This window comes from Amblyraja radiata, chromosome 2 (assembly GCF_010909765.2).
Source record: "Amblyraja radiata isolate CabotCenter1 chromosome 2, sAmbRad1.1.pri, whole genome shotgun sequence".
In the NCBI taxonomy this organism is placed as follows: Eukaryota; Metazoa; Chordata; class Chondrichthyes; order Rajiformes; family Rajidae; genus Amblyraja; species Amblyraja radiata.
In genome coordinates, this window is record NC_045957.1 from 148,387,663 (window position 1) to 148,404,035 (window position 16,373).

At 45.2% G+C, this 16,373-nt stretch overlaps 1 protein-coding gene across 1 annotated transcript in view; it reads right to left on the reverse strand.

Moving 5' to 3' along the window:
- Positions 1-1,232: 1,232 nt before the first annotated feature.
- LOC116985556 (death associated protein) overlaps positions 1,233-16,373 on the reverse strand; it is a 101,474-nt gene continuing 86,333 nt past the window's right edge. Inside the window, exons 4-5 of the mRNA XM_033040358.1 lie at positions 8,523-8,568; positions 1,233-1,987 (exon numbers count right to left, since the gene is read on the reverse strand). Of these exons, the coding sequence (XP_032896249.1) occupies positions 1,868-1,987; positions 8,523-8,568 (166 nt within the window). The 3' untranslated portion in view covers positions 1,233-1,867. The remainder of the gene's footprint in view (positions 1,988-8,522; positions 8,569-16,373) is intronic.

A 16,373-nucleotide genomic window follows, 5' to 3' on the forward strand; every position in this document is an offset into this window, starting at 1 on the left:
CTTTATAAATAAAGTTATTATTATTATTATTATTATTGTACCTAGCATCCTCAACCATGACTGGGCTTGTATTCACTGGAGTTTAGAAGGATGAGGGGCTTTCTTACAGAAACATATAAAATTATAAAAGGACTGGACAAGCTAGATGCAGGAAAAATGTTCCCAATGTTGGGCGAGTCCAGAACCAGGGGCCACAGTCTTAGAATAAAAGGAGGTCATTTAAGACTGAGGTGAGAAAAAACTTTTTCACCCAGAGAGTTGTGAATTTATGGAATTCCCTGCCACAGAGGGCAGTGGAGGCCAAGTCACTGGATGGATTTAAGAGGGAGTTAGAAAGAGCTTTAGGGGCTAGTGGAGTCAAGGGATATGGGGAGAAGGCAGGCATGGGTTATTGATAGGGGATGATCAGCCATGATCACAATGAATGGCGGTGCTGGCTCGAACGGCCGAGTGGCCTCCTCCTGCACCTATTTTCTATGTTTCTATGACCCCACGGACAAACCCATGCCCCCATCTCCACCAATGTCAGTCTGAAGATGACTCCTGACCTGGAATGACACAAGTCCATTCACTGCCCCACCTACTGAGTTTCTCCAGCACTTTGCTCAAGATTCCAGCCATGATCATATTGAATAGCGGTGTGGTTTCGAAGGGACGAACGACCTACTCCTGCACCTATTGTCTATGTTTCTACATCCATGTGTCTGTCCAAATGTCTTTTAAATGATATGAAACTGAGCGTTTATAGTTTGACTTGATTTTTAAGATTTGGCAGGATACTAAATTTTACATTCATCTCTCACACATCACCGACAAGCAAATTATCAGATCACTGTCTCAATGTACTTCATGAAAGTTTGCTTTACATAATGGGTTATAACAACATGCATCTGGACATCATTAAGGAAAACTTAAATTCAATTATTTTTCAAAAATAAAACTGAAATAGAAAGTCAGAATCAGCAAATGTGATAATTAAATTAATTAAATCATCTTTAGAAATTCTTCTCATTCATTCAATGTCCTGTAAGAAAGAAAGCAGCCATTTTTCCCCTATGTGGTCTATATTTGATTTGATACTCACAGCAAATTGTTGCTTTTTAAATGCTCTCTGAAATGGCCCATCAAAGAAAACTGGTTAGGCAAAAAATGCAGAACTTTGCTAACATTTCTCACATGGAGAGGGGTAAAAGTGCCTGCCAAATTTCCAAAATTACAACAGTGGCAAAAAGTCAAGAAATATATTTAATTGAATGCAAAGAGCTTTGGAACATCAAGAGGTTATAAGAAGAGCTAAAGCAATGTAGGAATGTGCAGAGATTGAATTGCTGAGCACATGAAATTGGAGCACCATCTCCTGAAAACTACTCCCATTTAATGCACACATGCTTCGAATTGTCTTTGTGTTTACTTCTAGCGCACATTTAGTTCAATTTATAACAGGATTTACAACATGCATACAAGTGTCTGTGAGAATCAGCATTGACTATGCGATAACAGGAACATATAGGCAGGACACGCACATGGCCGAGTCACTCGTACATTTCTCACACATGCACCAAAGTCAGACATTCTGCCAACAATTTCTCTATCATTCCAGAAGCAGAGCTGATATTTCTGATATTTTGTAAAAAAAAAAGCCAAAACCAATATCCCAGGTACCAATTTAATTAAAAAATGGCTAATTAATTTCCAAACATGTTTTGACAAGGTTTATAAAATTTAAAACCATAAATCTGTTTCTAAAGAGAAAAAGAAATTGCTTCAAATATCTTCGACATTAGGAATCCAATTAATGGTTTGATATCTCCCATAGGGTTAATGATCTGCACCAACATTTGTACATTCATTTCAAGGGCTGGGCTCTTCACTTGCGAGGTTGGTGGATGGAATGATTGATCTGATGTGAAACAGACAGTTTCTCCACTGATGGATAAGGCTTCTGGTGGGCAACTTGTGCGGCTGCTGGAGGGAAGTCTTTATCCCCCTGTGGAAGAAATAACCAGACCACAATCAATCTGTATTCAACAACACAAGGTAGGTAATTACGCAAACCCACCTTTCGACAAATGTTTTCAGGGGGAAAAGGCTTCCATTTATGACGTCAAGACGCTCCAAACCAATTTACAGTCCACAAAGTAAGCTTGCTGAAGTAACTACAGCTGCTCCTCGACCTACGATGGGGTCACGTTCCCATCAACCCATCGTAAATCGAGAATATCGTAAGTCGAAAACAAATTTAATACAATTTGATCACGTGACTGGAAGTGAGCTATTGCTCGCTGCTTAGTGTTTGCACCATCGTAAAGTCGAAACATCGTAAATCAGGGAGCATCTGTATTGTTCTGTAAATCAAGGGGTCAATCTGTACACAGCAAGTTCCTCCAAACAACAAAGTAATACAAACTGAATCATTACTTGTGACTTTGAAGGCCAAATATTGGACAAAAAACCTGGGCCATAGATTGATACAGTGTGGAAACAGGCCCTTCGGCCCAACTTGCCCACACTGGCCAACATGTCCCAGCAACATCTCTACTTTTTTTTTAGTAATCCTTTGGATAATTTGCTCTTAACTGAAGTCATTTACGATCTCACCCAACAGGTCACAGGAACAGGAGCCGGTTGTTCAGCTCAGAGCCTATCTTCCACCACCCATTTACATGAAAACATCTGTATTCTGATTCAATTTACATCCCCGGTTAATAACTCTTAATATTTTAGTCCAATAACACGCTATCAACCCAGTCTTGACATTTTCAATGGAATTATCCACAGCAGTTTATTTTGTGGGGAGGGATGCAAAGGAGTATTTCCAGATTTCCACTATTCTGGGTAATTAATTGCTTTCCGATCTGAACAGTTTAGCTCCAATTTTAAATTCTCCCTCATTCTTGTGTATCTGACTAGAGGGAAATGATTTCTCTACACAGAATACTGTGCGGCACTCCATCAGGAACATCAGCTTGGTCGATCGATGCACTGAAATTTCTATAGTGGGGCCTGTCTCAAGAAGTAAGAATGCTACTGTTTGAAGAAGGGTCCCAACTCAAAACATCGCCTTGTCCATTCCCTCCACAGATGCTGCCTGACCAGCTGAGTTTCTCTGGCACTTTGTGTTTTGCTCCAGATTCCAGCATCCACAGTTCCTTGTCTCCAAGAGTGTGCCCCCTCAGAAGGAAAGTCTAATGACATCTAACGTGAGTTGTTGGATAGCAACTGTTCAGGATAAGTACTATTGCTCTCAAATTCATCCCTGTCAGAATGTATTATACAATCACAAAGGGGATGAATTCTGGGCTTAACCACTGTTTTTCAAATAAATGCACAATTGCCTGTGGAGTAACCTGAGATAACGAATGCCGTTGTACAAGTGCATTTCTTTCATTTTCATTACAATCCTTTCTCTGCAAGCGAGAATTAAATCTCAGGAATTTAATTCAACTGTGTATTCTTATGTGCTTGTGAGCGAGTCCCCTTTAAAATTCAGTGAGACAGCACTCTTCAACATGTGAGCCCAGAAAGACTGGGAAAGATGCAGAAATTACATTTCCAAAAGTAAACAGGGTTTAAATTTCCCAACAAGTGGTTTCTGTTTTACATGGTTTTTCTTGGGTTTTGCCCAATCTTCTTGTTGACAATCTTTCAAAGATTACAAGAAAATCCCTACAAGAAACAACGGCCTAATAGTTCCAGGGCTTTTTGTATGTATTTGGAGAGCTGGTGGAATTTGGAAATCCAGACATTATTTGTATAACATCAACATGGTTTTGACAGTGAGCTCATGGGCCCCACCTAGTGGTGAAACCCAAGCGTGACAGCATACAAAGAGCCTGTTTTGGACTACATTAGATTCCAAATATTTTAAGCCTACAATGTCCAGCCAGCACTGCCCCCTTTCTGCATTTCTGCCAGTAGTGTTGAGTTTTTCAAGTAAAGGGCAGCTGAAAGCTTTAAGCAATGATGCTACAGTATCAAAAAATATTGCTTGGAATATCTCCTGCTTGTCCCAGCCTCAAACTCATACAATTCTCAAGCCCGTCTCCCCATTTAAAATCTTCCATGTAACCCATCAGCTGCTCTCTCATTGCTAATGTCATTAAATTGTTCAGCTGCCTGTTTCCCTAGCCCCCATGTTAGCTAATACTATTAGCTCTACTCTGTCCACCGGTAAAATCTATTTTTGCTTCAGATCTATCACCCTCCTCCTTCTAAGTAAGGCCACACAAAGCCACTGTCATAGGACTCAACATTCCAGTACAACCTTTCCTCTCACCCAATGCATATATTGCTTCCCAACCACCAAGTCAATGTCTCGAAACTGAACCGGACTGTTTGTAATTTTACCATCTCATTTTGTCAAGTTCAATATTAGAGCTGCTCCATTTCTTTATCCAGCTCTGTAACACTGCCTTGTGTTGCTGCTGAAACTCTCATCTACAATGCTACCTCAAGAATTGAAACATCCAATATTCTGCTGGCTGGCCTCAGATTTTCCACCGCCCATAAACTTGAAATTATACGTTGGCTTAGTCACAGTTTGCAGCATGGAAACATCGTTCAGACCACCTCATCCATGTCAACAAAGGTGCCTTCCACTTCCTACTGTTGGCCCGCATCTCTCCAAACATGTCCTATCCATGAACCTGTCAAATGCCAATTGTACCTGGCTCAACTACTTCTGGCAGATTACAGAATCTGCCAGAATTCTGTATAAGATTCTGGCAGATTTATGTCCCACCATAATCTTTGGGACAAAGACCCATCATTTATTTATTTGCCTCAGTACTCCACAATTTGAAATTTGTAATAGAAAAAAAAATCACGTGGTTAAAGTGCACATTGTCAGATTTAATTAAAGGGTATTTTTTATACATTTTGGTTTCATCATGTAGAAATTACAGCTGTGTTTATACATAGTCCCCCCATTTCAATGCACCATAATGTTTGGGACACGTCTTCACTAATTGCTCAGGTGTGTTTAGATGCATAATTGATGCAGGTATAAGAGAGCTCTCAGCAACCAGTCTTTCCTCCAGTCTTTCCATCACCTTTGGAAACTTTTATGGGTGTTTATCAACATGAGGACCAAAGTTGTGCCAATGAAAGTCAAAGAAGCCATTATGAGACTGAGAACCAAGAACAAAAGTGTTAGAGACATCTGCCAAACCTTAGGCTTTCCAAAATCAACGGTTTGTAACATTATTAAGAAGAAAGAGAGCACTGGTGAACTCACTAATCGCAAAGGGTCTGGCAGGCCAAGGAAGATCTCCACAGCTGATGACAGAAGAATTCTCTCTGTAATAAAGAAAAATCCCCAAACACGTGTCCAACAGATCAGAAACACTCTTCAGGAGTCAGGTCTGGATTTGTCAATGACCACTGTCCGCAGAAGACTTCATGAACAGAAAGACAGAGGCTACACTGCAAGATGCAAACCACTGGGTAGCCACAAAAATAGGATGGCCAAGTTACAGTTTGCCAAGAAGTACTTAAAAGAGTAACCACAGTTCTGGAAAAAGATCTTGTGGGCAGATGAGACGAAGATTAACTTATAAGAGTGATGGCAAGAGCAAAGTAGGGAGGAGAGAAGGAACTGCCCAATATCCAAAGCATACCACCTCATCTGTGAAACACAGTGGTGGGGGTGTTATGGTCTGGGCATGTATGGCTGTTGAAGGTAGTGGCTCACTTATTGTCATTGATGATACAACTGCTGATGGTAGTAGCATAATTAATTCTGAAGTGTATAGACACATCCTATCTGCTCAAGTTCAAACAAATGCCTCAAAACTCATTGGCCAACGGTTCATTCTACGGCAAGACAATGATCCCAAATATACTGCTAAAGCAACAAAGGAGTTTTTCAAAGCAAAAAAAATGGTCAATTCTTGAGTGGCCAATCAATCACCCGATCTGAACCCAATTGAGCATGCCTTTTATATGCTGAAGAGAAAACTGAAGGGGACTAGCCCCCAAAACAAGCAAAAGCTAAATATGGCTGCAATACAGGCCTGGCAGAGCATCACCAGAGAAGACACCCAGCAACTGGATCACAGACTTCAAACAGTCATTGCATGCAAAGGATATGCAACAAAATACTAAACATGACTACTTTCATTGACATGACATTGCTGTGTCCCAAACATTATGGTGCCCTGAAAAGGGGGGGGGGGGGGGGGGGCTATGTATAAACACTGCTGTAATTTCTACACAGTGAAACAAAAATGTATAAAAATCGCCTTTATTAAAATCTGACAATGTGCACTTTAACCACATGTGATTTTTTCTATTACAAATCTTAAATTGTTGATTTTCAGAGGCAAATAAATAAAAAATGGGTTGTTGTCCCAAACATTATGGAGGGCAATGCACCTCTAAGACTACCCCTATGCCTACTTAGATCCATAAGTTACCATCTATCGAGCCTCTTCTTCTAACTCCAGTCCTCCAGTCCTTGCAACATCATCTTAAATTTGTTCTGTGCCCTCTCTAAATTAATTACATCCTTCCTATAGTACAGGAAGCAGAACTGCATAGAAGGCTCCAAGTGCAGTCTCACTCTTGTACAGCTGTGGCATGATATCCTTAGCCTCCTACAGAAAGTAATTAGGCAAAATCAACACGCTTTTCTGGTAGATAAATCATCTATATTACTAAAAGTCTGTTCTTGACCGGTTTTGGCTTTCTGTGCTGCGATTTCCGAGAGTACGCCGCCACCTACGGCCGTCATTTTTGGCCACCTCGCTCAGAGCCCCCATCCGCCGCATGTGTGCCGAGGATTTTTCCCGTCGATGAAAATTGACAGAGATATTAATGTTTTTACAAAATTCCCCATTCTCTCTGCTGCCTCTGCTGGAGGGAGGGGGAGGGACTATAAAACCAGGAAGTGGTGTGTCTCAATCAGTCTCTGCAAGTGGTGTGCCTCAATCAGTCTCTGCAAGTGGTGTGCCTCAATCAGAGCTCTGAATGACACTGAACAAATGTCTACAGCACTGTGAGTACCCTTAATTTGGTTTGAAAATGAAAATATGGTTAGAGGTAAAAAAGCACTGCCTGCAAATGGTTGTTTGGGTTTGGGTTGAAGTAAAAAGGCCCTCCCTCTCCTCCTCTCCCCCCCTCCCTCTCCTCCTCCCCCCCCCCTCCTCCTCCCCCCCCCCCCCCCTCCTCCTCTCCCCCCCCTCTCCTCTCCCCCCCCTCTCCTCTCCTCTCCCCCCCCCTCTCCTCTCCTCTCCCCCCCTCTCCTCTCTTCTCCCCCCCCTCTCCTCTCCTCTCCCCCCCTCTCCTCTCCTCTCCCCCCCCCTCTCCTCTCCTCTCCCCCCCTCTCCTCTCTTCTCCCCCCCCCTCTCCTCTCTTCTCCCCCCCCCTCTCCTCTCCTCTCCCCCCCCCCTCTCCTCTCCTCTCCCCCCCTCTCCTCTCCCCCCCCCCTCTCCTCTCCTCTCCCCCCCCCTCTCCTCTCCTCTCCCCCCCCTCTCCCCCCCTCTCCTCTCCTCTCCTCTCCTCTCCTCTCCTCCCCTCTCCTCCCCTCCCCCCCCCTCCCCTCCCCTCTCCCCCCCTCCCCCCTCCTCCCCTCTCCTCCCCTCTCCCCCCCCTCTCCTCTCCTCTCCCCCCCCTCTCCTCTCCTCTCCCCCCCCTCTCCTCTCCTCTCCCCCCCCTCTCCTCTCCTCTCCCCCCCCCTCTACTCTCCCCCCCCTCTCCTCTCTTCCCCCCCCCTCTCCTCTCCTCTCCCCCCCTCTCCTCTCCTCTCCCCCCCCCTCTCCTCTCCTCTCCCCCCCCTCTCCTCTCTTCCCCCCCCTCTCCTCTCTCTCCTCCCCCCCTCTCCTCTCCTCTCCCCCTCCTCTCCTCTCCTCTCCTCTCCCCCCCCCTCTCCTCTCCTCTCCCTCCCCCTCTCCTCTCCTCTCCCCCCCTCTCCTCCTCCTCTCCCCCCCTCTCCTCTCCTCTCCCCCCCCTCTCCTCTCCTCTCCCCCCCCTCTCCTCTCCTCTCCTCTCGCCCCTCCCCTCTCCTCCCCCCTCTCCTCTCCTCTCCCCCCCTCTCCTCTCCTCCCCCCCTCCCCCTCTCCTCTCATCCCCTCTCCCCCCTCTCCTCTCCTCTCCTCTCCTCTCCTCTCCTCCCCTCTCCTGTCCTCTCCCCCCCCCCTCTCCTCTCCTCCCCCCCTCCTCCTCTCCTCTCCTCTCCTCCTCCCCTCCTCGTTCCTCTCCTCTCAACCCCTCTCCTCCTCTCCTCTCCCCTCCCCTCCCGTCCCCTCTCCTCTACTCTCCTCTCCTCTCCTCTCCTCCCCCCCCCTCCCCTCCCCTCCCCCCCCTTCCCTCCCCCCCCCTCCCCCCCCCCCTCCCCTCCCCGCCCCTCTCCTCCCCCCCCCCCCTCTTCTCTCCCGCCCCCCGTCTCCTCTCCTGCCCCCCCCTCTCCTCTCCCAACCCCTCTCATCTCCCCCCCCCCTCTCCTCTCCCCCCCCCCTCGCAACCTATGTTAAAATCATTTTGCTCAGTAACAGGTTAAAATAGAGAATAATAAATGATCTTACCCTTGCTAAAGCTCCAGAGATAATTATCGGTACAGTTAGTTGTGGGCTGTAAAAGAAAAAAAAATGTGATTGCACTATTTATCAGAATTTGATATGAATAATGAATAGTTTCCAGAGCTTGAAGGTTGATGTAAGCACATATGTTAGAGAAATAAAGCAGTTAGATTTGTGAGTGAAAGTACTAGTGATCGTGATAAATTTAAGTTAGGGCCTTGGAAAAGATTCACTTGAGGACTCAGAGGTTATATTGGGAACAGTAAAGCTCTGGTCAGACAATTGATATAATTCTTCATTCATTTAATGTGACAAAGTAATATTACTCATTGGAATTCAATGCCAATGATACATAAATTACACATGAACACCAACATTTACAGAAAGCATGAGGTTTAACATAATAAACATTACTGACAGCAATGGCAAAAAACCAAGGTTGGCTTGTCATATTTTCCCTTAAACATCACCCAGTGATATATGGGCAGACTTCTTTCAGTTTGTTGTGTCTTGTTTTCCTGAATCATTCTTCTTCATTCAAGGCTTTCCTTATAATTGGTGACTTTGGGAAAGTTAAAATCGCCCATTATAATAGCCCTGTTAATTTTACTTTGTTCAAAGACCTGCCTGTATATCTGTTGCTCCATTACCATTAGCAATTGGGAAATATATAGTGGAACCCCCTCATAGTGACTGCACCTTTCTTATATTCGAGTTCTACCAATATGCTCACTGCATGAGCCATCTAAGTTATCTCTTTGTGAAGCCTTGACATTCTCCCGAATGCTACTCCCCACCTAATTTATGTCCCTCGGTCACATCTGAAACATTGAGCTGCCAGCCTTTCCTTTCTCACAACACAGTTTCTGTAATGGCTACAAGTGTCTTCCATATCAGAACATTATTGCACAACACTAACATCTCCTGTACAGCAATACTGATGCACACATTCATCCTGTACATACATTCACACACGTACAAGCACCCCAGTCCACGGGCATTATTATACCTGCACCTACTGAGCACGTGTGCAAGGGCAATGTATACACATACAACAACATCGTTTTTGTTTTGTCTCCTTAAATGTATCTTTGATTCTAGTTTTATTATTTTTTTAGCCGTGTATATGTGGGGGGTGGTGGGGTGGGGGAAACCGTTTTAAATCTCTTCCCTGTTCAGGGAACCGACTTTTTCCCTGTCAGGTCCCTGATGTCGTTGGGCCTAACATTGTGGAGCCTCCGGCCGGAACCAACCTGAGGGCTCCCGTTGCGGAGCCTGCGAACCTGACATCACGGAGCTGGCCGTCTTCGGAGTGTGAGGAGCTGTGCTAGCGCGCACCTGCGACCTGACCGGAGCTTCGGAGGCTCCGGCTGCAGGCCCGGTGGACAGTAACACTGGGAGCTTGCAGGTCCCTGGTTGGAGACCGCTTTTCGGAGCTCCCGCAACGGCAACTTCCCCCGCTGGAATCGCGGGGTTTAATGGACTCGGAGCGGGGCCTAACATCGCCCGGCGCGGCGTAAACGGCAGTGGGACTTACCATCGCCCGCCGGGGGCTTTAACATCGGGAGCCCCAGTCCCTCGATGCTGCAGTTGGACTGCTGGACCGCGGGTGAAGAACAAGGGAAGAGATAAGACTTTTGCCGTCCATCACAGTGAGGAGATGTTGGAGATTCACTGTGATGGATGTTTATGTAAAGTGTGTTAAGTGTGCGTCGTGGTTTTTTTGTAATTGTTAACTGTAGAAAATGCAATTTCGTTCAATCCAAGCTGTTTAAATGACAATAAAAGGCATTCTATTCTATTCTAGTTTAAAGATGCACATAAGTATTTCATCTAATTATTTTTATTTATATAACTTCTACACAATAACATTCATTCTCAAGTACTGTGTATAGTTGCATTTGTGCCCAATGACCTACATTGTGCCAGTAGAATCACAGTGACCCTTTGCAGACACTCACCATAAAACACAAATTAGATAAAGTCGGTCCCTGATTAGTTGCCAGTTGAGAAAGGGAAATAGAAGCTGGCATTATCATTCTTCTGGACTTGATTGACCCACATGATGAATTAATGGCATCAACATACAAAATTACTAAATTATCTAAAAGCATCTTTAACTATACAGCACTCAAAGGTTTGTATTCATAAATCTCTCAAAGTAATTTATGTACAATGCATTATTCCACTACAAATAAAATCAATGCCCTGTTGCTGAACACAATGGTACTTCTGAATATAGTAGTAATATCTAAGATTAGATGATTGAAGGGTCTTGACCTCAGGGAAAAACTCAGCAGGTGCAGCAGCATCTATGGAGCGAAGGAAATAGGCAACATTTCGGGTCAAAACCCTTCTTCAGACTGATGTGAGGGTGGGGGGGGGGGGGGGGGGGGGGGGCGGGAAGAAGAAAGGAAGAGGTGGAGCCAGGAGGCTGAGGGAGAGCTGAGAAGGTGAGGAGAAAGTAGGGACTACCTGAAATTAGAGAAATCAATGGGGAAAAATGGGGTGCTGCTCCTCCAATTTACTCTGGCCATGGAGATGTCCTCATTCTTCAGGGAACGGGGGTTCCCCTCTTCTACTATAGATGAGGCTCTCACCAGGGTCTCTTCTTTACCCCGTGACTCTGCTCTCACTCCCCATCCCCCATTCGCAACAAGGGCCGAGTCCCCCTTGTCCTCACCTTCCACCCTACCAGCCGTCACATACAACAAATAATCCTCCGACATTTTCACATCTCCTCCCCATCTGCTTTCCGCAGACCGCTCCCTCTGGAACTCCCTCGTCAATTTGTCCCTTCCCACCTAAACCACCCCCTCTCCGGGCACTTTCCCTTGCAACCGCAAGAAATGCTACACGTGTTGCTAGAGCCAGGATGTTTAGGCGCTAAAAAACTCTGAAATAGGCAGGCAAAAAGGCATAATAAAATTGCAAAAAAGGCATGAAAAGGGCACATTGACAAAAAAAGGCATGTATTTCCTCCCCTAAAATATGGTTAAAAATGATAATATAAAGGTATTCTACATTTAATTACCAAAGTTGCCTGGTTGCACATAATTACAAGCAATTTTTTCAAAATTTCTGGTGTTAATTATGCCCCCTCTCAGACAGAATATGCCTCAGTTGTGAAAAACTTATTTCTACCTCAGCTGAGGTCACTGGTGCACACCCAAAACAAGCTACAGATTCTATATTCATGTCGATATCTTGTGCATTACAACTCCCTTTGAGAACTTTAGCTATGTTTTGTATTTCTTCAAGATCTTTGTTAGCTAAAATCACTCTTTCACATTTTCCTTGTACAGGTGCACAACCTTTTATCCGAAAGCCTTGGGACCAGACACTTTTCGTAATTCGGAATTTGTCGGTCTTCGGAATGGATTTTTTTTAGCGTAGATTTTAATGGCTGGCTCAGTGGTAGAGTGCTCGGCTCATATCCGCAAGGTCGCGAGTTTGCGCCTTGATCCCGGCAGTTCCTCGGTCGCGAGTTTGAGTCTTCAATGTAGTTTTTTTCTTGCAGTCTGTATGAAATGCAGTGTGTTGAATGAATTCCTGAATTTATAAATGTGACCGCAGCATTGAATCACCTCTCGCACTCATGTCACCCTAGCGGGGCTACATGCCCTTAGGCGGCCTAAGGCGACATTTTCACACGCTTATATCCGTGTGCAGCAGAGGCGACGTGCGTTTGGCGCCAAACGTGAGCTTTGGCGAGCTTTGGTGTGCAGACGACATCCTGGGAAAAATGTCCGGTTTCTTCCAGGTAGGCAATATACCCTCCCGGGCAATATACCCTCCACTTCTCTTTTACGAAGGGGATTTAGTTCCCCTTTCTTCCAGGACCGACCGGAGGTTCCGCTGTCACCTCTGCGGGCCACCCTCGGTGAACGCTCACTCAACTTTGTCTTGGGATTCCTACTCTCCCGCGCAATGTATCCTCACCTTCTCTTTTACGAAGGGGATTTAGTTCCCCTTTCTTCGAGGACCGACCGGAGGTTCCGTTGTCACCTCTGCGGGCCGCCCTCGGTGAACGTCCTGTCTCCCTGTCCCTGGGATAGCAGGCAGCGATCAAACAGCACAATACCCCCCTCCCCCTCCAACTCCAGAGGAATCCGTTCCCCGATGGGCCGCTACGGCGACAAGTGGCAGTTCGCCCACAGCCCGAGCTGCGCGACCCCAAGAACAAGATTCACAGCTTCTGCTCATACTGGAGTTGCTTTGTGCTGACCTCTTGTGCTAGAATCTGCTTGCAGATTGCACAAATTAGATAAAGTCGGTCCCTGATTAGTTGCCAGTTGAGAATGGGAAATAGAAGCTGGCATTATCATTCTTCTGGACTTGATTGACCCACATGATGAATTAATGGCATCAACATACAAAATTACTAAATGATCTAAAAGCATTAAACTATACAGCACTCAAAGGTTTGTATTCATAAATCTCTCAAAGTAATTTATGTACAATGCATTATTCCACTACAAATAAAATCAATGCCCTGTTGCTGAACACAATGGTACTTCTGAATATAGTAGTAATATCTAAGATTAGATGATTGAAGGGTCTTGACCTCAGGGAAAAACTCAGCAGGTGCAGCAGCATCTATGGAGCGAAGGAAATAGGCAACATTTCGGGTCAAAACCCTTCTTCAGACTGATGTGAGGGTGGGGGGGGGGAAGAAGAAAGGAAGAGGTGGAGCCAGGGGGCTGAGGGAGAGCTGAGAAGGTGAGGAGAAAGTAGGGACTACCTGAAATTAGAGAAATCAATGGGGAAAAATGGGGTGCTGCTCCTCCAATTTACTCTGGCCATGGAGATGTCCTCATTCTTCAGGGAACGGGGGTTCCCCTCTTCTACTATAGATGAGGCTCTCACCAGGGTCTCTTCTTTACCCCGTGACTCTGCTCTCACTCCCCATCCCCCACTCGCAACAAGGACCGAGTCCCCCTTGTCCTCACCTTCCACCCTACCAGCCGTCACATACAACAAATAATCCTCCGACATTTTCACATCTCCTCCCCATCTGCTTTCCGCAGACCGCTCCCTCTGGAACTCCCTCGTCAATTTGTCCCTTCCCACCTAAACCACCCCCTCTCCGGGCACTTTCCCTTGCAACCGCAAGAAATGCTACACGTGTAGCTAGAGCCAGGATTAGGCGCTAAAAAACTCTGAAATAGGCAGGCAAAAGATAATAAAATTGTAAAAAAGGCATGAAAAGGGCACATTGACAAAAAAGGCATGTATTTCCTCCCTTAAAATATGGTTAAAAATGATAATATAAAGGTATTCTACATTTAATGACCAAAGTTGCCTGGTTGCACATAATTACAAGCAATTTTTTCAAAATTTCTGGTGTTAATTATGCCGCCTCTCAGACAGAATATGCCTCAGTTGTGAAAAACTTATTTCTACCTCAGCTGAGGTCACTGGTGCATACCCAAAACAAGCTACAGATTCTATATTCATGTCGATATCTTGTGCATTACAACTCCCTTTGAGAACTTTAGCTATGTTTTGTATTTCTTCAAGATCTTTGTTAGCTAAAATCACTCTTTCACATTTTCCTTGTATATCTTTACCTACATCATCAGGAATTATACGTCAGAAAACCTGCAAGTTATTCACTAATGTTTTGCCACATTTCTCAAGGGAAGTGATAGCTTGTGGGAAGTTTGCAAAATTGGAAGCAATAAACACAAGATCGCGGTGGAGGAACTTTTTCTGCATGATTTCACTGACGGTCCTGACTGCAGCAGACTTCAAAACAGATGACGAATTATTTTATGTTTTCGAAATTTGCAGCATAGTAGAGTACAGCAGAGAGCCACCTAGTCAAAACGGGCTGAGGAGGTAGCGGAATCTCGGGTACTATTTCCTTGAACATGCTTTGAGGAAGATTTTCTTGACATTGGAAAGTAGGCGATCGACATTTGGAAACAAACTATGTATGTGCTTGACAATTCTATGAAGTCCTTGAGCTAAGCATGTCAAATGCAACATTTTGGGGGAATAAAACTTTAAGAGCACGAGCAGCTTTTTTCATGTCCGGAGCTGCATCAGTCACAAACAGAAGAACATTCTCGTGTTTTATATCTTCTGGCCAAAGATCAGCAAGTGAAGATGTAAACAACTGAGTAATAGTTGAGCTGTTTGACTTCTCCAATACTTCCAATGTCAACAAATACTCCTTTGATGGTGGACCTGCCTCCAGTGTACCGATGACCACATTGGCAACATATCTCCTCACATCGATTGTTTCGTCTATTGAGATCCATATTATGTTGCATGCAACTTCAACTCTAATTTTCTGCACAACAATGTTGAAGTTGATGTCAACATAATTTTTCCGTAATTATGACTCGCTTGGTATATGTTCCTCTGTGTATTTCTTGAAAAAAACTCTGAGAGATTAGTTTTACAATTTCCAAATGGAATTCCAGCATCAATGAATGCCTTGCACAGACCACTCGAAAACTCAGATTTGCGACAGGAGCCAGCAGTAAATGTAGTTAGGAGACAAGCTTGGGTATTTCGCTTGTGTAGTCTACACCCCAGCGATATCAACATTGACTTCTCTAATTTTAGATAGCCCTTGTTTTCTCCCTCCTCCCCCTCACCCTTTCCAGCTCTCCTTCTAGTCCAACTGTCTCTGCCTCTTCCTTTCTTTTTCCCAACTCCCCCCCCCCACATCAGTCTGAAGAAGGGTCTCAACCAGACACGTCGCCTATTCCTTCTCTCCATAGATGTTGCCTCACCTGCTGAGTTTCTCCAGCATTTTTTGTTTACCTACGATTTTTCCAGCATCTGCAGTTCTTTCTTAAATAGATCTTGGAGAAGGCAGAACCAGCGGGCAGCAGCACGAACTAATGAATGACCGATGGTGGCGTCCCCGGTTTCGCCCCGGTGGTGGAAATTTTCTTGTAAGTTATACTATGTTAACACGTTAATAATAACATTAATATTAAAGTGTTAACGTAGAAAACGTCATTTAAATTGACGGCGGCAGCGACCCGACTTCGGAGGTTCGGCCGCGGGGCCCAGTTGGGAGCTCGCAGGTCACAGGTTGGTGACCTGTTTTTCTGAAGCTCCCGCGGCAACAGCTTCTTCCGCTGGACTGGAGGGCGGCAGCTTCGACCACCACTTCGACAACATTGGAGGCCTGGATCGCCTCAGCGCAGAGGGAGAACAAGGAGGGAAGAGACAAAGACTTAAGATTTTTGCCTTCCATCACAGTGAGGAGGTGTCTGGTGAACTTAGTGTGGTGGATGTTAAATTTGTGTTTATTGTGTATTTTGTTACTTTATTATATGTATGACTGTGAGGCAACAAAATTTCATTCAGACCGAAGGGTCTGAATGACAATAAAGTTTCCAAGATCCAAGAAATCACGGTACAACTAGAGAAAATAGCACGACATTTGAGCAAAACGGCAAAAAAAGGCTGATTTAGGCACTCGATCGCACAAAAGGCATTATCCTGGTGAAATCATCAAAAAAGGCATGAAAAGGCATTTATGGCATTCATGGCAAAATCCTGGCTCTACATGTCGCTTTACCTCGCCCCTTGACTCCATTCAAGGACCCAAGCAGTGTTTCCAGGTGCGGCAGAGGTTCACCTGCACCTCCTCCAACCTCATCTCTTGCATCCACTGCTCTAGATGTCAGCTGCTCTACATCGGTGAGACCGAGCATAGGCTTGGCGACGGCTTCGCCCAACACCTCCGCTCGGCACTTCAACCCCCACTCCCACTCCGAATCTGACCTTCCTGGCCTGGGCCTCCTCCATGGCCAGAGGACCACTGTAAATTGAAGGAGCAGCACCTCATATTTCGCTTGGGCAGTTTGCACCCCAGCGGTATGAACA